Source organism: Echinops telfairi, unplaced genomic scaffold (genome assembly GCF_000313985.2).
Source record: "Echinops telfairi isolate 266 unplaced genomic scaffold, ASM31398v2 ScPeMD7_4;HRSCAF=17, whole genome shotgun sequence".
In the NCBI taxonomy this organism is placed as follows: domain Eukaryota; kingdom Metazoa; phylum Chordata; class Mammalia; order Afrosoricida; family Tenrecidae; genus Echinops; species Echinops telfairi.
In genome coordinates this window covers 34,851,505-34,876,163 of record NW_022103900.1, presented here as the reverse complement: position 1 = coordinate 34,876,163, position 24,659 = coordinate 34,851,505, and the positions used below count along the sequence as shown (strand labels likewise).

Below are 24,659 nucleotides of genomic sequence, written 5' to 3'. Positions count from 1 at the left end.
GTGCCCCCCGAAACCATTAGTCCCATTGTTTTCTCCTCAAGATGGTTTATTCCACCTATCTTATCTAGACAGACATGCAGAGACAAGAATAAGCACACAAAAAAGACAGAGCAAGCAATAAAAGAAAACAAAACAAAACAACAAGCCAACAAAAACAACAAGAAGAAACCACTGAAAAAAAAAAAAAAGCCTATAAATAGTCCCAGGTATGTTTGTTGACCTTTAGGTGTGTTTTCTGGTTGAGTCTGATGGGGTGTTGCCCCCTGGCCCCGAAATCTATTTTTGGTATTTCCCAGGGACTCATTGCTTTTATCCCCTTGCTGCTCTGTTGCCTGCCCTTAGCATCTTTCCCCAGTGATTTCACAGAAATCTTGAGTCCAGAGGTTTCGCTCCACTCCTGGCTCTTGCTGGTAATGAGATTCCTCCTTCTGCTTCTCAGAGGGCTCATTCTATGCACAGCTGATTGTCCCTCCTGGGTATTCTATTCACAATTACGGATAGGTCAATCCTATCAGTATTTTATTCCACCTTCTAAGCAGATCCACGCAAGGAAAGGGTATTTGTTGTGTTAGAAACTGAGTAGAAGAGCTACCTTAGAAACTTCACTGCCTTTCTCCAATGTTAGTTGTTAGTTTAATGGTTAGTGTCCCAGGCTTCAGACATGTCACAAGTTGTTTACTTGTCACAAATTGTTCACTGGAGGAAGGCTTGGCCATTGCTCAAACTTGGTCTGGTTCCCACATAACTGCGATTTTGTTTGTTTGCTTGTTTTACTTTATACTATTGCCTGAAACATCTGGAGAGAATCTCAGTTCAGGGTTCCAGTCTACAGAGAGACACTTTAAAGAAGGTCTCACTTTTACCTCCTTTCAGTGATTGAGCAGTAATTCAGAGCTATATGTAGAATTCTTATCTTGTCCTCCCAAAATAAGATCAGTTCCATCAGAGACTAGTTTGTTACACCTTCCATCCAGGGTTAGAGATTAGCTGAATGTAATATCTTCTATCCAAAGTTAGAAATTAGGGTTACTTATTCCAAGGTTAATTTGCAAAGATTAGCTGAACTATGTTTTGATTTATTATTGTTTGCAAGGTCAAGGTCAACCTAAAGTTTAATTGCCACATTCTTCACATTATTCTAGGTCTCTATGTTTAAATTCAGTAATTTTATAAATAAATATCAAATGAATTATTGGTTTTTAAAAACATTGTTTTTGTATCTCTATTATGAGTGCTTGTGCATTTCCCAGAGGATTTTTACTTTTAGACATTTAGAAATCAATAGATATTTAAACATTCATGTTTATCAGAATAAAGTCATTTAATTTCTAGATAGTCATGACAAGACATGATATTCTTTTTAGAATTGGAGCATTAGAAAATATTAGTTCAATGATAAGACCCCTAAGTTAGCTTATATGGAAAAAAGTCTGGCCATCACTTGAATTCACTGCTGGTCCCTCTGAGCCAGGATCTGTGGTCAGCAGTGGCAGGCAGAGCCTTCAAGTTCTCCATTTCTGGAGACAGTAAGAGAGCAAAAAATGAAATTCCTTGACTCTGCTTTCTTCTCAAAAGGATATTTTTTTAATTGTTTTATTAGGGGTTCATACAACTCTTATCACAATCCATACATACATCAATTGTGTAAAGCGCATTTGTACATTCATTGCCCTCATCAATCTCAAAACATTTCCTCTCCACTTAAGCCCCTGGCATTAGGTCCTCATTTTTCCTCTCCTTCCCTGTCCCCCCTCCCTCATGAGCCCTTGATAATTTATAAATTATTATTTTGTCATATTTTGCCCTGTCCGAAGTCTCCCTTCACCCACTTTTCTGTTGTCCGTCCCCCAGGGAGGAGGTCACATATAGTTCCTTGTAATCGGTTCCCTTTTTCCAACCTACTCTCCCTCTACTCTCAAAAGGATATTTTATATAGCTTTTAACCCTTCATCTCACGGGATCAGGGTGAGATGACATCATGGTCAGCGTGTCATCTGCTTTCTTCAAGGTCAAACATTTGCTCATGCTGCAGCTTTGGAGGTCAGGGGGTTGCTTGTAGCATTCTTAATGTCTCACATAACAGAGGTGTACGTTTACATCGCCTCTTTTATTATATCGGGTGTGTGCCAAATCACTTAGAAAGGTTGTTTGTAACATTCATAGTGTGCCATAGGCACCTTTGAGAGATTTAACCATACATTACATTTCTTTGATCATAGTAGGCTTGTGTCAGGGGCATTGTTTATGACATGTCTCGCATCATTAACATACTTCCATTTTCTTATTTTCCAAACAGCTTGTAGTTTCTAAGAGCTTGTAAGTTATAATGATTTGTAAGTTTCTAGCTAGAGAGAACTGCAGGGACATATGCATATATATTTTTAACTTTATATTTATATAACTTTATGGTTATATATTTATAACTTCATATTATGAGTGAGTTATACTCATGCGGTTTGAAGAATAGTATTGAAAGCAGTATGAAAACTTATATGATTGTTTTATATACCTATAGAAAGTATAAATATAAATACCTATGGAGAGTATAAGTAATTTATTATATATCTAAATGATTTTAAATGTAGACTTCACCAAAATGATGACTATTTTACCTGGGGGATGCAACCTTGGCAGCACCTAGCAAATAGACTAGAGACTGTCTTGCTTGGGGAGAGGACGTAGTTCCATCAGCAGTGCAATTCCGTGAGCCCATTGAGTGTGTCTCTGACTTTTTCAACCACGGAAGCCACTCTTGCAAGCATATTAGGTACTTAATGTGGAAGGTTGAGATGGCCAATGTGTGGTACCTAAAGATGACTGGATTTCAATAAGAAAACCTCTGGAACCATGGGGTGTAAAGCATCTAGAGGTGAATCATCAAGTATTTCCACAGACTCAGACTTAGGAGCTGAAATCATCAGTCCTTAGATCAGCTCCTAGAGAACAATGTTTTGCCACTCTTCAAAAGAGCCAGGATGTTGCAAGAGTTAGGATGATGAAATGGTTGAATGAAGCATGGTTCAAACCGGGCTCAGCAGGAAAGTTTATGGCCCAGCAGAAGTGGAGAGTTCATTTGAGGTAGAGGACATTGGTGATTTGGTGCCAGATAGAGCACAAGGCATCCTGCGGGTGCAGAAGGATATGTGTTGGACTGCTACCTTCAATGTCAGTGGTTTAAACCCACCAGCTGTCTGATTCCTAATAAAATGATAAAAAAAAAAGATTTACAGTCTCAGATTCCCTGTGGAGCAGTTCTATTCTGTGCTATTAGTCAAAATCACTAGCAGTGTAAGCTTATTTTTTATTGGACTTAGTGCCCTAGGTGGATGTGTAATATTTATACGAAGTATGGAAATCCATGCTATTGGTTTAGCATTCATTAACTTGAGCTAGGCTGACAAAGATAAACCAAGAGCTGCGAAAAGTGAATGCCAGCAACAGGGCAAAGTGAATAAAATTAGGGAAGTGCCTATAACAAGTAGTGTTTACACGTCCATGTGGTTAGCCCATTAGTCACTGGGGAGATCATTTTTCCTTTGTTAACTGACTTATTAGATTGTATAAGATGTTTACTCTTGCTTACTATACGAAGGGCACTTCCCCCAAACCGGAATTGCACTGGGCAGAGAGGAGCTTTTGTAGTATGCAGCACACGCTTTTTCTTCGAGGCGAGCATCAAGCAATTCTGTTTGAGTGTTGCCTGGGAATGGTCTCTCTTGTTTCACCTGAACCTAATTTTTTGTGATGGCCAGTTTAAGAGAACAGTGTGTGGCTGTGAAATTTTGATTCTTGCTTAGGAAAAATGCTGCAAAAACCGTTGTGATGTTGAACATAGCTTACAAGGACAGCACCATGGGAAAAACCCAAGTGTATGAGTGATTCTCATTCTGGGTGTCTGTCAACTTTCCAAAGGGACAAAAATGTGGGTTCGTAGTACATTGGAGTTCATTCCACCAGGTCAGACTGTTAATTAAGCTTTCTATTTAGAGGTTCTGAAAAGATTGTATAATAGTGTGCAACAAAAAAAGCCTGATTTGTGGCAGAAGGGGACCAGTTTTGCCATCACGTCAAAACACCTGCTCATGCAGCCATCTCAGTGTGCCAGTTTTTGGCCAATAAACAGCATGCCTGTCTTGTCCCACACACCTTACTCACCTGACCTCGCTCTGTGCAACTTCTTTTTCTATCCGTGAATAAAGAGGGACATGAAAGGACAGCTATTTGAAGATGTAGAAGAGGTGAAGAAAAAAACAGGGGAGGAGTTGTCAACCATCCAAACAGAGATGTTTGAAAAATGTTTCCAAGGATAGAATTGCAGATTTGACAAGTGTATTGAGTGTAATTGAGAGTTCTTTGAATATGATATGCTTGTTTTGTGAAAAAATAACTAAATACATAGCTTTGAAAAAAGTTTTACTTTGGGTACCACCTTGTATTATTTATCATTTATGGTATTAAATAAATTAATATAATTCTAAAACTAAACCAAACTCACTGTCATTGAGTCAGTGCTGACTCATCATGACCCTATAGGACCCCAGAATAGAACTGTCCTGTGAGTTTCCAAGACTATAACTCTTTACAGGAGTAGAAAATCCTGTTTTTCTCCTGTGGAGGAACTGGGGTTTTGAACTACTGACCTTGTAGTTAGCAGCCCATGTATAACCATTATATCACTTAAGGGAGAGTAACTTTCCTTCTTTTTAGTCTGGAAGCTCTGCTGAATCCTGTTCACTCTTGGTAACCCTCCTGGCACTTGAGTTACCAGTGACATAGTTTTTGGCACCACAGGAACCCACAAGCCACTGAAGTACATCAAACTGACAGACAAGATGAAACTTTGAGGAACAGGGTGCGCCTAACCCAACCCACACTATTTTCAGTTGCTCGCATGCATGTGAAAGTTGGACCTTGAGTGAAGGAAAATGAAGAAGAATTGATTCATGTGAATTGTGATGCTGGCCAAGAACATTGAAAGTACCAGGGACTGCTAGAATGACAATTTTCTATTTAAAGTGTTAGATGCCCTAAGAAATAAACTGACAAGATGAAGGCTGACATCTCTTTACAAATGATTGTTAAAGGCAACATTGGCCCTTTGCCTATCTCTGAAACGAACTAATATTCATACAGTATAGTGAACACATGCTGTGGTTTAGGACTACAAGGCCCTTTATAAAACTTGTAGCTAGTCCATTGATATAACAGTATTAGAGATTTTATAATCTTGTTTTTCCATATCCCATATTATAGGATCAGATCAAATTATGCATTTCACTAGATATCAACTATAAATATGGGCTAAACATAAAGGAATCTAATAGAACTTGCATTTACCTTATGGCCATCTAGGAGCTTGTAGAGTTTAATGGTACAAGGGTTTCTTTAAGAAATCAAGATTCCTAACCATGTGAGGTTTAGTATCAAATCAGGTGGGTCATGAGTATCCCTTGATATGATCTGACATAGTTTGTTGAACTCCACAATGGGATCTTCTGTGAAGCAGCCAAGCAGTCGTGGGGAGAATTAAACAAACAAACAAACAAACAAACAAAAAAATCTCACTGCTGTAGAGTTGATTCTGACTCATAGCAACCCTATAGGATGAGCTAGAATGGCCGCTATGGGTTTCTGATACTGTCACTCTCAATTGTAAACTTGTTATGCTGTGGTGGCTTGAGTGTTGCTGTAATGCTAGAAGCTATATCACTGGTAGTTCAGAAACCAGTAGAGTCTGAACAAGTTTCAACAGAGCTTCCAGACTAAGAACAGACTAACAACAAAGACTAGCTTGTTCACTTCTGAGTAACTAGCCACTGAAAACCCTTCCGATAGCACTGAACCACTGTTAGATCCTGAGGGGTAGTGGGGAGAAGCAGAGCACTGCCAGAGACAGTGCCAGAAAAAGAGCCACTCAGATCGGAACACACTCAAATATGACTGAAGAAGAGATGCCTTTTCAAAATAATAACATGGATGGAGGAAGTCCTTTGTGAGTAAGTCTTAAGGACCTTCATTGCGATGGGGCATGACTCATGAGGTGAAATAGCTGAAAACATCAATTAACTTGGAACTTGGAATGTATGAAGTATGAATATAGGAAAATTGGAAGTTGTCAAAAATGAGATGGAACATATAAAGATTCATATCCTGGGCATTAGTGAGCTGAAATGGACTGGTGTTGAATTCGAAGATCATATGGGTTACAATACCAGTAATGAGGGATTCAAGAGGAATGGTCTTGCCTTACTGTACAAATGGGCATTGCCAGATCTATCTTAAAGTACTGTTGGGAGCTGCTCTGAAAGCAGAGGTCTGTTAGTTCAAATGTGGATGTGCAGACACAGCTCTCAAACGGTCAGATTGACTTTTGTGCTTTAATGTTATTGAAAACATCAGGTGCCTAGCCTTGGGAAAAATATTTACCAGACAAACAAGAACAAGGATGGTGGCGCTATTTTGAGCAATAGTACATTCCCACTTAACAGTGTATAAAAGCTTGCTGGAAAATAAACTCGGGGCTGCAGTCTTGAATTGCAGTCCTCCTGACCCCAGCTTTTTTGTGTCTGTCATTTCTCAGTCCTCACCCCCTCAATCGAGTCCCCCATTGCTTTGCCGGCGGGCTCCGGCAAAGTACCATGCTGTCTCTGATAGGATTATATCTATCTGCATAAAAGAAATTCTAGTCAATACTACTATTATTCAAATTTCTTCACCAATCACTACAGCTAGTGATGCAGAAATTAAAGAAATCTACCAACATCTTCAGTCAGAAATTTATCAAACATGCAATCAAGGTGCATTGATAATTGCTGGTGATTGGAATGAAAAAATTGGAAACAAAGTGGAAGGAACAGGGGTTAGAGAACATGGTCTTAGTGATAGAAATGAAGCTGGAGATTACATGATAGATTTTTTTCAGAGCAAGGATTTATTTTTGGAAATACCTTTTCCCAGCAACACACATGGCGTCTATGCACGTGGATACAGAAAAGTCAAATGGCTCAGCATCAGCAGCTAATACCAGACCAGGAGCCAACCGTGAAGCAGACCACCCAGTGCTCATATGTAAGTTCAGGTTGAAACTGAAGCAAATGGAAACAAGTCTACCAGAGTCAAAATAGGATCTTCAGTACATCCCACCTGAATTTTGAGAACATCTGAAGAACAGATTTGCTGCATGCACTCTGGGGTGATATCAAGAACCTCATTCATGAAAAAGAAAAAGGTCATTAAAAAAACAACAAAGAAAAAAAAAGATGGGACATCCCTCACAGAAGGGTCACAAGGAAGGGATGAGTCAACCAGGGCACAGGATAGCACTGATGAAACACGCAATATTTCTCTGGTTCCTTGAGGCTTCCTCACACCCCTCTACCATGACCCCAGTCCCGCCTTTCACTGCAGACTATACTGGAGCGTGTACACAGGTATAGATAACTGCTCATGACATACAGAATCCAGATCAGATAAACCCCTCAGGAACAGGAATGGGAGTAGCGATACCAGGAGGGTAGGGGGAAGGTGGGGAGAGGGGGAGAGGAAGGGGGAACCAATCGCAACGATCGACATACAAGAACTCCCCCTCCCCCTACCAGGGGGATGAACTACCGAAACCATGGGGAAATGGAGACAGCAGTTGGTGTGAGATATGAAAATAATAATAATTTATAATTTATCAAGGGGTCATGAGGGTGGGAGGGGAAGAGGGATGGAAAAAAGAGGAGCTGGAGATAAGGGGTCAAGTAGAAAGTAAGTGTTTAGAAAATAATGATGGCAACATATGTACAAATATGCTTGATAGAATTGATATATGGATTGTTATAAGAACTGTAAGAGCCCCCAATAAAATGATCTTTTTAAAAATAAAATGGATGTAAGAAGAGATTCTGAAATTTGATTTTATGGTAGAGTAGCTAAGACAAATGGAAGGATTTATGAAGTCAAACAGCTGAATAGAAAATTTCAAAGGGCAGCTCAAGAGACAAAGTAATATATTATAATAAAATGTAAAAAGATTGCGTGAGATAACCAAAAAGGAATAACATTCTCAGCATATTTAAATGCAAAGAACTCAAGAAAAATATCAAACCTTGAGTTTAAAAATGGAAAGAATCCATGGGAAAAATATTTCATGATGTAGGAAGCGCACAAAGAAAATGAAAAGAATACACCAAGTCTCTGTTCAGAGAGACTGGAATGCTTATACACTGCTAGTGGGCTTTTAAATATGTACAACCATTATGGGAAGTGATATGGTGTCACCCAAAACAACTGGGACAAGAAATATCGTATGACCCAGGAAAACCTTTTTGGCGCATATACTTCAAAAGGTAGAAGACAAGACATGAGCAGTTACCTGGCTTCCCATGTTCACTGCAGTACTGTTCACAATAGTAGGAATCTGGAACAGCCCAAATGCCCATCAGTAGAAGAACAGGTAAAGAAACTCTGGTGCATACACACACAATGGAATATTATGCATCCTTAAAAGACAGCGATGGAACCTTGAAACATCTTATGACATGGATGGACCTAGAAGCCTTTATTGTTGAGTAAAGTCAGTCAATCACAAAAGGGCAAATATTGTGAGGCACTACTATAAAGATAAACACCTAGACAACGGCAGGCTTCTGCTCTCAGGTCATGTGATTTTCTAATCGGTCTCCCAGGCCAGGAGATAGAGAGCCTGCCTCATGCCCATGAACCATATACCACATCCTTATTTGTGTACATCTTAAAAACTACTGAGGTAGTTAGTTTATTGCGCCGATAAACACATGTGAGATTTATTGAAGGGCAGAGAGATAAATGGCTCGACAAGCCTTGCCTTTCTTGACTCTTGCTCTTTGATCATCGGACCAGTGTGCGGCTGCCTTGCTTGTTCTTTGCCTCAATTTGCAAGCTACACTACCTGTGGGACACCTAACCCATGGACTGTGTCACTGTAATTTGAGGTTCCTTCAAGACCTGCTTCGCCACACCATTGGAATGTACATCTCTTGAGCTGGGGACTGTTGGAACCTGTCATCTGGCTGACGGTGACCTGCCTTGCTGCCTGCTACCTGTGCCTAGATAGCCTGAATTGCTCTACAGAGGACTACCTGGCGGCCCTCAAGACTTGAAGGACTGCCAGTGTCTCACAACTGTCTCATGGGAGTGAGTTGCACTGAGCCATTTGTACTGCTTTATAGATTAATTAACTGTTTATTTCTTATGATACTTATCTATCTGTATAAATATATATAAAATTATTAGCATTCAGGTATTGTTTTTCTAGAGAACCTTGTCTAACACAACTACATTGACAGAGGAGACCTCACCCAGCTGCGGTCAGTTTCTCAAGACGGAGGGAAAGGGAGAAGACCATTCAACTGCTGAGTTGTGCTAAGGTCACCCCAAATCAACCCACTCCCACAAGAGTGACAAGTGAACCTTACTAGAAATTCAAGTGAAGATGTTTATGGGTAAACTGGGTGGAGCAACATCCCATGGGGGTGAAAAAGCTTAATAATACTTATAGAACTCAAGGGAGACTATGCCCAGTATGATGACGCTAATTGGATACCTTTGACCTAGTTTCTATCCAGACCTCAGTGACCCAGGCCATGTGCTATAAACTACAGAGACTTTCGACTTGATCCTTTCAAGTACACAACATCCTTCATAGGCCCCAGTAGGAGCATTTGATGTGGAAATCCCTGTAAGTAAACTGGGATTTCCCTCACACTCACCTGGAGAATATTTAAGGAACTGACATACACTTTTGGACTTGGGGCTGAACCACTCTATTGTGAAAAAGCAAATAATTGTCATGGAATTGGAGGTTTGGGGACTTTGGTTAGGATCTCTTGCTTTGAGGGTGCCCAATGAATGGTGGCCTGGCATTACCATGCATTTGTTATTTGAACACTCTTCTTGCTTTCTTATGACACATATTAGTGTGGAAGGTATGGTTTTGCCCTTGTGAATGAGTGTTATTGAAAGTTTTGCCTTATCCCATTCTATCACTGTTTGTGTAGTGTATGGTCACTTAAGAGTCTAATCTGTATGAGTCAACAATTCATGGATTTGAGTCTGAAGCCAGCCTATACTTGTGTAATTGCATTTTATCTACAATGTTTTAAAATAAATACCATTGGCTAAATTAATGACACTCTCAATAGAATTATATTATGCCCAGGGGGATGATTTATAATGTTCTCTGTTATAAAATGATAATGATTTCTCTAAAGTGAACCAGAGATATATTAAAACCATAGTTATACTAATAGATTGTAGCTTGCACTTAATTCTTGTCCTAATCTAAGAACAATTAGTTCTTACGACGTGGCCCTACTCGGTCCTCACTCTTATGAAGAGATCACTGAAGAAATAAATGTTATTGCAAAGTGTGGTAAAGAAACCAGAGGTTTACTACTATAGAAAAAGTAGTGTGGTTAGGTGTTAAAGGCTTGAAGCCCACCAGCTATGTGATCCAAGGATGGTAAATAATATAATTCAAATCTGAAAAAGGGAATGATATCAGAGTTTAAATTATGAGCACCAGATTTGAAGATGGCTAGGGATGATAGTGGATGCTCTAAATACATTTTCAGGGTCCCCACAAGGATTAAGTCTCTGGTGAATCCCCTCTGATCACAGTCAAGAGATATGAATAGACTTGCAATCAGATAGAGAGCATTTCCAAATCAAGATGTAGTTAGGATAAATGTAATACCTCATCATATGATCTCCCTTTTGATGCATTTTAGAACTTGCATTGTCCAGTTCTGCTGGTCTCAGATGTCACCCAGTTCTGCTGGTCTCAGGCAAAGGAGGCAGTTGTTCATGGAGGCAATAGCCAAAGTTTCCATGGTTGAGCATTTCGATTTTTGCCACTTTTTGACTACTGTGACTGGTACTGCAATGAGCATTGGGGTACGAGTATCAGTTTGAGTCTCTTGAGTATACCTAGGAGTAGAATTTTGATTTATATCTAAGAAGCAAAAATTAAACTGGTTCCCAGATTAAGCTTGGAACATATGAAGGAGTTACATAAGTAGATAAGTGATGTCCTTAGTGAGCATACATGTTCTGATGCAGTCAAATGCTACTCGGAAGCCAACATGTTAGTGTCCAGTTTCCAGGACCATGAGCAAAGAATTATTCTCTAACTTTTGCCAAGAATGGAGACATCTAAACTTTTGATCTAAGACCTAGTAGGGTGAGACTGGGTGTGGTAGCTGCAACTTTTGAATTATTAAACCAATTGGAAGCCAAGTCAATCTTTTTTTTTTTAAATTAATTAATTTATTTATTAAAAAAATCATTTTATTAGGGGCTCATACAACTCTTATCACAATCCATACACACATCAATTGTGTAAAGCGCATTTGTACATTCATTGCCCTCATCATTCTCAAAACATTTCCTCTCCACTTAAGCCCCTGGCATCAGGTCCTCATTTTTCCCCTCCCTCCTCCCTCCCCACTCCCTCATGAGCCCTTGATAATTTATAAATTGTTATTTTGTTATATCTTGCCCTGTCCGATGTATAGCTCAAGGAGGATTTACAGAATTTGGAGACATGACTAGTGGAGAACATTCTTGAACCTTTTAAAAATGCTCTGTCTTTGCCAGAATTTTAAGTGTTAACCTAGCACAAGGAACGAGAACATTTTTTATTGTGATAAAGTTTTACTAGGCTACCAAAACTCAGCCATTAAGTCAATTCTAACTGATGCAACCCTTTAAAGCAGAGAACTGCCCCTATGGGCTTCCACGACTGTAAATCTTCATGGGAGTAAGCAGCTTAATCTTCTTCCAGAAATCAACTGGTGGTTTCAAATTGCTGACTTTGTATCTACCAAATCAATGTGTAATCCACTACACCATGACATGCTTATTCATTTATACTGTATATGACACAGAGACCATGTGGTTTTCAAAACCCAAAATCTTCATGATCTGGCTCTTTACAGGAAAAAAAAGTTTTCCATCCATAAGATGGACCCCTATTTTGGGATCTTATCTACGAATACAGCAAACATTCCAAATTATCTGGACATAAAGCCACCACATTCAGACCTCCGAGTGTCTTCTCAGCAGAGATTCAGACACTGTGGATTAGGTGGGAAAAGTTGAGATACCTCATACACCTTTTCTCCCTCCAAATGAGACCAAGCCAGAGCCAATGGAGTATCTTTCAGAGAACAAGAAGCAATATAGTCAAAGAATGTCTGCAAGCCCATACAAGAAATTGATAACAGTTCGAAGCATTATGATTTACCAAAGATTTCGAGACTCACAGAAAAGACAACTGTACTAACCCAGAAGAGATTTACTTTAAAAAGGGAGATTGCAGTTAATTCCATGACTTTGTAGAAAAGACCTTTTGCAGGGAGGGTGAAAAACAAGAGGACTATTGACAAATTGCAAAAGTGTTTGCACAAATGGAAACCTCCTACCTTAAAGGAGCAAAATAACAAGGAGGCTATAATTTCTGTAATACATATTGGTCACACACCATTCCCTGAATATGCTAAAAATTTTAATAGAAAATATCCTGAAGAGCAAGACTAAGTGGTGCATATAAATTCCCACTTGTCTTTGAAAGCAAAAATAAGGGCAATGAATGATTTCAGAAAGTTTCCCCCAGCCCTGACCATTAAATATTAAACAGAAATCTTCTAGCAGCACCCACAAAATTCTGAGTTGAGCAACAGTCACCAAACTGACATTGGAAGACTGAGAAATATGTACCCAACTAAAGTCCAATATGTCTCAGCACAATACACATAGAGCAGAAACTTTAAAATCCATGAAAAATTACTTAAAAGACATGAATGCTTTTTTGAAGACGCTAGGCTTAGACTTTGGCTGTAAGGAAACATCACATGATTATCAATAATGATTAATATTTTAATACAATGGACATAACATCTTTCAACTGTGAAGAAATGAGTCATATCTCATAAGCTACCTCTCTTTTCAAAGGAAGAGGTCACAATGGGGCAGAAGAATTTTTATTCTATTAAAGTCATTTTCTTCACATTCTCATAATAGTTACATACATTACTGGATAGAGTTTCCTGTTCTGTCCCCAAGGAGCTAAAACTGGTAGAGATCTTTTTGTTGTTGGTATTAAGTGCCATCGAGACAGTTCTGACTCACAGTGGCCCGAGGTGCAGCAGAAGGAATCTCTGCCCTGTTCTGCACCGTCCCCACCATTGTCCTGACGCATGTTTGAGCCCATGTGGTAGTCGATGCGTCAGTCCGTCTCGTTGAGGACATTGCTCTTTCTTGCGCCAGACTCCTTTACCAAGAGACCAGGAACTGGTCTCTCCCGAAAAATCCAAACATATGAGACAAAGTCTCATCCTTCTTGCCTCTGAGGAGCATTCTGGCTGTATTTTTTCCGACAGTTCTGTTGTCTTTTTTGGCAGTTTAGATACTTTCAATACCCTTCCCCAGCACTATAATTCAAACGCATCTATTATTCTTGAGTCTTCATTACCCAACGTCCAAATTTCACATGCACATAAACAACTGAAAATTACATGACTTGGTTAGGGTGTGACTTAGTCCTCAAAGTAATCACCTTGCTGTTCAAAGCCATAAAGAGGTCTTGTGCGCAGATTTACCCAAAGTAACGCGTCCTTTATCTCTTGACTGCTGTTTCCATGAGCATTGATTGTGGATCGAAGCAAGATGAAGATCCTCGGCAACTTTATTCCTTTCTCAGTTTAGCATGACGTTACCTATTGGTCCAATTGTAAGGATTTTGGTCTTCTTTACATTGAACTGTAATCCATACTGAAGGCCGGAATCCTTGATTTTCATCAGCAAGTGTTTCAGGTCCTCTTTATTTTCCACAAGCAAAGTTGTTTCATCTGCATATTGCATGTTGTTAATAAGCCATCCTTGCGTCTTGATGCCACATTCTTTTTCATGTAACTTTGTATAAGCCAGATTCTCTTAATTATTTCTTCAGCATACAGATTGGATAAATAGAGAGGATACAACCCTGGTGCAATAGTCCTCTTGCTTTTCACTCTCCCTGCAATCTTTATGATTTTGAATCATGCAGTATTCCTTTGTTCTGTTTACAAAACTGCCTCTTGATCCATGTAGAAATTCCCCATGAATGCAATGAAGTGTTCTGGAGTTCCCATTCTTCTCAAAGATATCCAGAATTTATTATGATTCATACAGTCTAAGTCCTTCACATAATAAATAAAACACAAATAAACACCTCTCTGGTATTCAATGCTTTGAGCCAAGATCCATTGACATCAGCAATGATGCCACTTTTTCCACCTCTTCTGAACTTGGCCTGAACCTCTTGCAGTTCCTGGCGAATTTACTGTTGCAACCATTGTTAGATAATCTTCAGCAACATTTTACTTGCAAGTGATATTGATACATATTGAGAACTCTGTTGGGTCACCTTTCTTTGTGATGGGTACACATTTGGATTTCTTCCAGTCAGTTGGCCAAGCATCCATCTTCCAAATGTCCTGGACTAGAAGAATGTGTGTTTCCAATGGCTCATTGGCTTGTTGAAACATTTCAATTTGGTAATCCCATCAATTCCTAGAGCCATGGCTCTACTTCTTTAGTTTTAGCTACAGGAGACACTGTGGTTTTTCACTGGGCTACTAACTGCCAGGATAGCAGTTCAATACCACTAACTGCTCTGTCGGTGGTGCAGAGTGGAGAGGGGGAGAGAATTGGGGTTTTCTTCACTCCTAAAGCGTTACCACCTTGGAAGCCCACAGGGACAGTTCTACCCTGTCCGCTGGGGTCAGTATGAGTTGACATTGACTGGATGGCCATGAGTTTGGTTTGCTTTGTTTTGGACTAATAGTTCAGGTGGGATATAGCAAAGCTGTATTTTGGCTCTTGTGCATAATAAGCTCTTTTGTTTCTTCTTTGCTCTTACCCATTTGGCTTTTTGAGGACAGGTTGCTCTGTGGAAGTTTTCTGGAAGCCATCTCTCTGTAAAGTTGGTACTCATACTTTCCTGTTCCGTGGTGACAAGGGTATGGATTATTCATAACAAATCTGCTTGTCACTTTGCTTTCAGAAGAGAAGCATAGGCTCAACAGTTTAAAGTCCTGCCTGTCTTTCACATGGCTAAGATCACATGGCACTGGAGAGAAGACTGTGGGTTATCTTTTAATTATTGTGCAAAACATATTTTGTTGGTATTCTATCCTAGCACTTTATATAATATTGACTGGATCCTTGCATAATGCCAGATGATGTGATTTGAGGCTTAGTAAACAAATAAGCAATGCAACCTTGAACAGACATGTAGTGAAAGGAAATAGAGAGCTGCACTTTTGACTGAAAGAAGACATTATTCTTAGATTGACAGTTCTGCTTTTCTTTCACCTTGAAGAGCACTTAAAGTCAGCTTCCTAAATGAGATCTGCACAGCACCTACTTGTAGTGAAAGCATGAACAGTGAGAGACTAAACAAGACCATGAGATTCAGCATCTGTGGCTGCTTCCTCTTCACAGGTCACTGAGGGCCTGAATCACACAGAGCAGGCTCAGGCTTCAATGTGTACTTATTTGAATGCTGAGTTGAAATTTGGATCATAAAACATTGATTAAAGGTTCTAAATTATAAGTAAAAGCCTTTTATTAGAGTATTATCTTTTTTCTGTAGGTCAACAAAGAAGTGTTAATGAATCCAATTTAAATGTGTGAACAATACTTACACCTTTTTTCTAGGTCAGGCTTAGAAGATAGTAATGAAATAGAGTTTCAGAAGCTGTAAAAGCAGTAAGGTTGAAATAGATGTTATTTTTAAAAAGGATTTTAAAGGTTTATTTAATAATCCTGAACTGAAAACAAGTATATTACCAAATGATTCCTCTTTGCTTTTATGTTTATATGTTAGTTTGTTAGTGAAACTCTATTTGTTTGCAGTCAGAGAGATGAGCTGTAGGAATGATAAATCATTTATGATTTATTTGAATAAGTTGATAGGGAAGATTCAAATTGTAAAGAATTTTATTTTATTGAATCCACAATCAATACCTACAAAGCATCAGTTAAACATCAAATGATATATTGAGCAAAATGTTATGCAAAAACATTCTTTAGCCTGTTAAAGAGCAAAGGTATCACTTGGAGCACTAGAGTGTGCCCGCCTCAAATCACGGGGTTTCAGTCTGCCCATATGCTCGCAAAAGTGGACAATGAATAAGGGACACCGGAGAAAAAAATGATGCGTTTCAATTACGGTGTTGGTGAAGAATATTGAATGTATCATGCACTAGTTAGGCTGTGTTCTCTAGAGAAGTTAAACCATTGACATTTATATACGTATATAAAGAGAAAAGCTGACGTCACGAAAAATGGCTCACCCAGTTATAGAAGCAGTGAAATCTAGTTTGGTTCAAGTCCCAGTAACAGATAATAAGCTACAGGCTTTTCCTGACTCACTTGGCTGCCAGATCTGGTAAATTGGGAAGCCAGGAAGCTGCAAGATCAACTAGGAAGCAGGAGGATGAAACAGGACGATGAAGCAGGGAGCCCATAGTTGGTGGATAGAGACAAGAGTGGCAGATGGATGCTATGTCAGGCCACTGATAGCTCCTTGGATCAGCAGGCAATATGGCAGACTGTTGTCCCTAGTCCAAAGGACAAGAGGTCAATGCAACAGATGTAAGATCCATTCCAGTGAGAAGAGAAAGAGTTATACGTAGTGTTTATTTATAGATGTAAAGTAGGCTACACCTTCAGGGAGCCATCATCTTCATGACCAAGGAAGGGGGTGGCCTAGAGTTGTTTACATTATGTTAGGTCACATTATGGGGGAGGCCTTACTGCCCAATTACTGAGGATCCTGGCCCTGCCAAGATGACACAAAACCCAATTATCACAATGAACTTCCAGAAGAATGAACAGCTCTGTCTTGAAAGATGTTCAGCCTTAGAAGTTCCTTAGTAGTAAAGGCAGTAAGATGTTTTATCTCATGTGCTTTGGTCATGTTAGACCAGTCCTTGGAAAAAAATAAAACATCATGCTTGGTAAAGCAGAGGATCAATGACAAAGAGGACTACCTTCAATAGAATGAACTGACATACTGACTCCCACATTAGGCTCGACCATTCAGAAGATTTGAGGAGGGCAGAATAGTTCATGTTTTGTTCTGCTGTATTGAAGGGGCACGATGAGTCCAAACCAACTGAAGGCGACTAACACCAAAAGCATCACATATCCATTAATATGAAGTACTATGTTTTTGTTCCTGTTAGTTGCTGTCTAGCTGATTTGTACTCTTGGGGACCCCAAGTATTACAAATTAAAACTTCTCTATAGAGTTTTCTTGGCTGTATTCATAACAGAAGCAAATCAACAGGTCTTTTTGTGTGTGCAACTACTGGGTAGATAGGAATATACAACCTTCAGATTAACTGTTGAGCAAGAACCATTTGTATCATCTAGGGGCCTTTATATGTGTATACAAACACCCAAACCTACTCTCGCCACGTCCATGGCAACGCAACGTGATCCTAAAGAACAGAGTTGAATTACCTCATGGGATTTCTGAAGCTCTACAGCGTTACCAACGTTGACTGCCTCATCCTTGTGTTGTTGAGTGCCCAGTGAGTTTGAACTGGTGACTTCTCAATTAGCCGCCAGGTGCTCTAGCAACTGTGCAACTGGATCTCCTCATCTGTACATACCCATTACCATCAGGTCAATTCTGACTCAGTGTGAACCTCCATCAGGTTTCCAAAACTATAAATCTTTATGGCCTTATTTTTCTACCATAGGGTGGCTGGTAGATTTGAACAGTTGATATTGTGGTTAGCAGTCCAGTGCCTATCCCACAGTGCCACCAGAGCTCCTGGATATGTATTTCCCTAAGCCACTGCTATTAAGTTGATCCTGACCATGTATAAATCAAACATGCCTATTTCAGTTTTGTAAATAATATTTTAGATCCTAAAAATATGCCATATCTATGCATCTAGTGACACCAGTTGACAGAAGGATAGTACTTGCTAAGATGTGCTTCTAATATGATTAAACAGACTGATATGATTTTTTGTAAAAACAGTTAACTCCTTTCTATTGCTTTGGCTGTTTATTACTGGAAGTGGTTGCTGATTTAGATTTCCTCACAGAGTACAATAAAGATGAGAGACCTCAACAATATCCTCTCAAGATTTAAATTTTAGAACACAAATTTTAAAAGATTTAAATTTTAGAAAATAAATGTGAAAAGAAAATTTTTTTTTTGGTTAGGTTGATGCTGTCCTGGGAGGAATTGTAAGTTATTTATTATCCTTCTTGGAGTTGATTATATTGATTGGTTGCACTGAATTAGCAATACCAAATGGAAGCATGTTCATTAATTACATAAGCAATTTTTACATTTTCTTCTCTTTCAGTTGATTTATCTTTAGTGAATAAGGATGAAAATGCTATCTATTTCATGGGAAATTCTCTTGGCCTTCAACCTAAAATGGTTAAAACATATCTGGAAGAAGAATTAGATAAGTGGGCCAAAATGTAAGTATTACATTAGGAGCTATCATTCAGCGTTTCATACAAGAATTTAAAAAATCATGTTAGAATTGATTGTCCAATATGTATAAAATTATATAATTGAATAAAAATATTTTATATTATGGAAAACTCCTAGGAGTTATATAGTTCAATAATCTCATTTTATTCACTAATAAGCTGAGAATCTAAAATATAATGTAAGGTTACATGGCAAGTAGTGGTAGAGCGAAGATTAAATTTACAAACTATTAAAAATACAAGTTTCTATCGCATAATGATACATCTAAACTATATGTAATCATTTTATTTTTATTGATGTACAAAGGAGTTGATGTTTAAGATTGATTTTAGTTTTTCCATAATTAGTTCTTGGCTAGATAGTATCATCGCCATCTGTCTATCAGTTTATTGTACTATGGTAGCTTGCATGTTGCTATGATATTGGAAGCTACATCACCAGCACTTTAAACACAGCAAAGTCACCCATGGGTGACAGGTTTCAGTAGAGCTTCTAGACTGAGGAAGAAATGTGATCTACTTCTGAAATTAGTCAATGAAAACAAATATTATCCAATATACGGCTAGAAGATGCACCCCCCCCCCCCACACACACACAGGTTCGAAGGCATTCACAACAGTTCTTACCATGATTGACTTACACAAACCAATGATAGTTAAACCAGAGCAGGACCAAGTATCATTTTTATTCTGTTGTACATAGGATGGCTATGAGTTGGAGCTGAATGGACAGCACATAACAGTAAATATATTAACACTATATGAAACAAAAGTGGCTGAAGGGAGTGTATGTCTGTTTTTCTATCTGCACTGCACCTGAGACAGGTTGTACTCCACACATCTAGGCAGCCATTACACTGCTAGGAATGAGAAACATACACCCATCGTACCAGCCATTTTATGTTCATCATCGACCATCAAGCTAGACACCCAAGACACTAACACAGTTTTGACAAAGTAAACGCCATTATTTTTTTTTTTTGTAGAAAGCAACCATTGAACATCAGTGACACTACCAAAGAGGAACCATGTGCTCATCACCAGATTACCTATGCTCCCTCTTAGTTCCCTGGATAAGCATCCCATGGTTCAGGCCAGATGCTGGATTTACATCACCACTCCACTCGGCTACCACCATGATGCTTGTGTGTGGAGGTGGGGGAAGGGATAGAGGTGGGTGGGTAGGACTGCATAACTCAGGCTTTTGCTCTGCTACCGAGCCTTGCTGAAACTTAAAGACATCTGTACAAAATCTTCTTGACCTTTTGCCATGGTGCTCCTTCTAAGTCTTTGCTGCTGGCTTCTGCCATTTTCTTGGGCTTGGGGGGCTCTTTTGCTACCATGCTAGCTGGTCTTGCATAGGGGCACACTGGCGCCTCTCTTGGTCTTCATAAACAAATATTGCAACTCTATTAGCTTACAAGGCAAGTCCTACTCTTAGCTCTAACCATCTTTAGTATCTGAATTTTCTTCTGGGTTTATGACCTCAGTGCAGTGAGTCTAGGTCCTTGGTCCAAAGGCCTAGCTAGGTCACAGTCACATAATTTACGTAGTCCTGTATGAGTTTTAGGCGCCCTGGGGGCTTAGTAGTTTCCAGGTGGACTGCTAACTGCAAAGCTAGTAGTTCAATACCATCAGTCGATCTGTAAGAGAAAGGCAGGGCTTTTTACTCCTGTGAAGAATTACAGTCTCAGAAACTCACAAGGCAGGTCTATCTGGCCTTATAGGTTCACTGTGAGGTGGTATGAACTAGATTGCATTGCATTTGGATTAAATAAAATTTTTTGTATGAGTTTTATGCAAATTATTTGGATAATCCCAACCAATAATCTTGTGGTAGTTACAAAACTATGTCTAAAAGGTTATATTAAAACAATTCTGTAACATGGGAAAACAGATTGAATGAACTAGGAGTACATCTGTTTCTAAACAGAACAGAATTTTTAAATAGTTTATTGGCATATAATGCAAAACTCGTACAATATAATTATTCAATTATATGAAGAAGAATTGTATAACCATCACCACAATCAATCTCAAAACATCTTCCTCTTGTATTAATTGTTGTAGCTACCTGTTTTACCCCAATATCCCTCATCAGATCCCTAGGTAATCACCAATCCAGTCACTGTCACTATTGATTTCCCTATCTTGGATTTCATAGATATAAAAATCACACACAGATACATACCGTGAACCCTCGTTTATCGCGGTTAATCAGTTCTAGACCCTACCGTGATAAATGAAATTCCGCGAAGTAGGATTCCTTATTTGTAAATCAAATATTTTTGTAGTTAGAGCATAGAGGACATGAAAAAACACCCTCTGGTCACCATTACACTCATATTACCCAATTTATTAAACGAAAAAGGGAAACTACAGTAAAACATTTTGGACGTTACAATTATCATTTATTATTTATTATATTATTTATGGCATCTAGTTTACAGTATTACATATTTCACATACAATATTATTATACATAGTTCTTACAAATACTGTAATCAATAGCCTATGAAATGACTTAAGGGATGTACTCTACAGGTGGGTCGCCGTCTTTTTCCTCTGAAGGAGCAGGTGTAGGCAGTGGGTGCTGTTACGCAAAAACCGCGATAGAGTGAAGCCGTGGAGGTCGAAGCGCGAAGTGGCGAGGGTTCACTGTACACAACCAACCATGACAAAACAAAAGAGAAGACCCTCAATCAAAAATAAAGTAAAAAAACATTAAAAACTAAACAACTTCAAAATGGGTCAAAAGGGAGATCAAATGATAAGTTGTTACAATTTGACCTAACTACATTATGTCAACCCATGATGAACTTTACATTGCTCTCTGTCTGACAGCAAGGCTATTCGTGTCTCTGGTCAGCGGGGATTCACAAGAGGCTTAATCCATGTGCGAACGCTGGAAATGAACTTGGTCTTCCACTGTCCGTAGATTTCAGCAAACTGAGTGTTCATAATTGAAGCTCTGCTGCCTTTCTTTCCTTTGGATTTGGATTTTATTATTTCTAATCCTTGACTCATAGGCTGAATGGAGGAGAATTTGAGAACGATCTCCACTTGTTCTTAGCTACCTTTCCCCTGTCTCCTCTGTACTTCTATAAAACCCTTTGTTGTTGTTTTTTTTTAACATTTTATTTTGAATTCGGTGAAGCAGATCATAGCTTGTATGTTCAGTAATTCACACACATCCTGGTCCAACTCATCCCTTGCAATCCCCTCAACGGACCGTTGCCCATCCTCCCTTCCTACGCTTCCTGTTTCCGTTCTATATTCGTTCTTGTCTCGCTGAACGTTGCCCCCGAATAAATGCTGCCCTTTGGATCTTAAATGAAAAACCCTGCATTCCTTAAGTCCAACTTTGTCAGACAGAGAGCAATGTAAAGTCCATTATGGGTTTACACACTGAAGAACAGTCCCTCAAAGTCCAGTGAACTAATGGTCACTTGTCTGGAACAGGCAGCTTAGAAGTATCTGCTTTCATTAGTTTTAAATTCCAAGAGTATTATAAACATCTTTAGGAACACAACCTAAAATAATATTTTTTATATCCCTCCCCAATAATTCTTGATCATCAAAACCAGATTTTTAAAGTTTCCTTAAAACATTTCCTAATTATTTAAAACAATTTTCATTGTACTTTTAATGACGAACTATAGAGTAAAACAAGCTCCAGTTTAACAATCTCTACACATATTGTACAGCGATATTGGTTACATTCCTCACATGGTGTCAACATTCTTATTTCCATTCTAGTTATTCTGTTTCCCGAAATCTAGTCTCACTGACACTGCGAGCTTCTATTCCATTGCCATGTGTTAGTCATTATTGACCACCTGGTCTCATGTGTGTGGCTTTTTAAAGGTGTGCAACACCCAAGGGGGATCATTTTGATTTGTTTTATGAGCTTATTTAAGGGGATACTTTTAATTCAAGGTAACAGAGCAACTCAGGGATACAGTTTGAGGGATTTTTCCAGTCTCAATAGGTCCAGGAACTCTGGATACATTCTTGATAATTTTCTGATTATTTTAATCTGATAATTAGTATGAAAGACAAACCAAAGCTGAAGGTCAAAGAAAAGTTTCAGAAAGATAAAACCAAGCCAGCTAAGAATTATAGAGGCTAGATATTTGACTCTCCTAACGACTAATGATGTTTTCTCAAACTTAAAATTTTTAATTTATGTGCTTATTGGTCCTTCATATTGGACCAGTCTCACTTGCACTGCCTAGACTGATTATGACCAGCATCCTATTAGATAACACTGCAAAGTTTTTTAATTTTGGCAGTTAAGCTAAATTTACAAATTAGTAGAACGATATTTATTTAGCCTGCTGTGACTTCCCCTGCATAACTGTTGTGCACATATTACACAGTAAATGGCACTGCATTTAGAAGCAGTTTGCATTGATTGTTGTTGTTAAAGTGCCATTCAGTTGGCTCTGACCATTGACCCCTGTGCACAATAGAAGAAAACACTGTACGGCCCTGTGCCATCTTCACTCTCATTCCTATGCCTGAACCTGTTGATGCAGCCCCTGTGTCAATCCATCTCATTGAGGGCCTTCCTCTTTTTTGACACTTTCCCAAACATGATGTCATTCTCCTAGGACTGACCTCTTCTGACAATTTGTCCAAAGAATCTAAGACAAAGTCTTGCCATCCTTGCCTCTAAGGAGCACTTCTTCCAATACAGATATGTTTGTCCTTTTAGCAGTCCCTGGTATTTTCAATATTCTTCTCTGGCACCACAATTCAAATGCATCTATTCTATAACTTTCCTTTTTCAATGTCCAACTTTCACATGCATATGATGCAATGGAGAAGACCATGGCTTGGGTCAGGCTCACCTTAGTCCTCAAAGTAACATCCTTGCTTTTCAGTACTCTAAAGAGGTCTTGTGCAGTAGATTTACCTAATGCAATACATCTTTTGATCTCTTGTCTGCTGCTTCCATGAGTTTTGATTGTGGATCCAAGTAAGACAAAATCCTTCACACTTCAACCGTTTCTCCATTAATCATGATGTTATTGGTCCAGTTGTGAGGATTTTGGTCTTCCTTACATTGAGTTTTAAGCCATACTGAAGGCTACAATTCTTAATCTTTATCAGTAAATGCTTCGATTCCTCCTCACTTTTAGCCAGCAAGATTGTTAAAAAGCCTTCCTCCAAACCGGATGCCGCACTCTTCTTCATACAACCCAGCTTCTCTGATGAGTTACTCAGCATGTAGATTGAACAAGTATGGTGAGAGGATACAACCCTGACACACACCTTTTCTGATTTTAAACGATGCAGCATTCCCTTATTCTGTTCTCATAACTGCCTCTTGATTCATGTACAAGTTCCTCAGGAGCACAATGAAGTGTTCTGAAATTCTCCTTCTTCTCAAGGTTATCCACAGTGTATCATGGTCCACAGAGTTGAATGCCTTTGAATAGTTAATGAAACACAAGTAAATATCTTTCTGATATTCTCTGCTTTGAGCCAAGATCCATCTGACATCAGCAATTTTATATATATATATATATATATATATATAATCTGAGAGCCTTCCAGTGATAGGCTCTAGCATTTAAAAAATGGGGGTCATAGCTAATAAAATGGTTACTATTTATTATTGACATTAGCATAAGAGAGAGTAGAGAATTAGATTGAATGAATTTGAATTTTAGAAAGGATCCTTGTCTTTTGGATATTCATTCAGCAAGGCTGTGCTTTTTTCCCTCTAGGCTCTTACAAAGATGCTTCCATGATATCCTATTCAGATCCTTATAGTTATTCTTCTTTATTAAACAATAAGTGGAAGATTGTGAGAGCTGATACATACTAAATACACCAGTGAATATCTAAATAGTTTATTTAGAATAATAACAAAAATAAACATGATAATCTTAAAAGTAACATCAAATGATAATTAAAAATAACGTAAATTAAAATGCTTTGAGAAAGTGAGAGATTGCTCATGGTGTTGTCACTGAGGCTGTAAAGCAAAACCATATTTGTCTTTATTGCTACACCCTCTCTCAGACATACAACCTACCAGAGTTATCTACAGAACTACACCCTTCTAGTTAAGGGGGCCCCTGGTGGCATCATGGTTCAATGTTGGGCTG

General features: G+C 38.8%; 1 protein-coding gene across 7 annotated transcripts in view; it reads left to right on the top strand.

Annotated features, from left to right (window-relative positions):
• KYNU (kynureninase) overlaps nt 1–24,659 on the top strand; it is a 149,421-nt gene that overhangs the window by 14,353 nt on the left and 110,409 nt on the right. For all 7 annotated transcript variants that reach the window (XM_045299005.1, XM_004703840.2, XM_045298987.1 and 4 more), the window contains exon 3: nt 18,402–18,522. In XM_045299005.1, the coding sequence (XP_045154940.1) occupies nt 18,402–18,522 (121 nt within the window). The remainder of the gene's footprint in view (nt 1–18,401; nt 18,523–24,659) is intronic.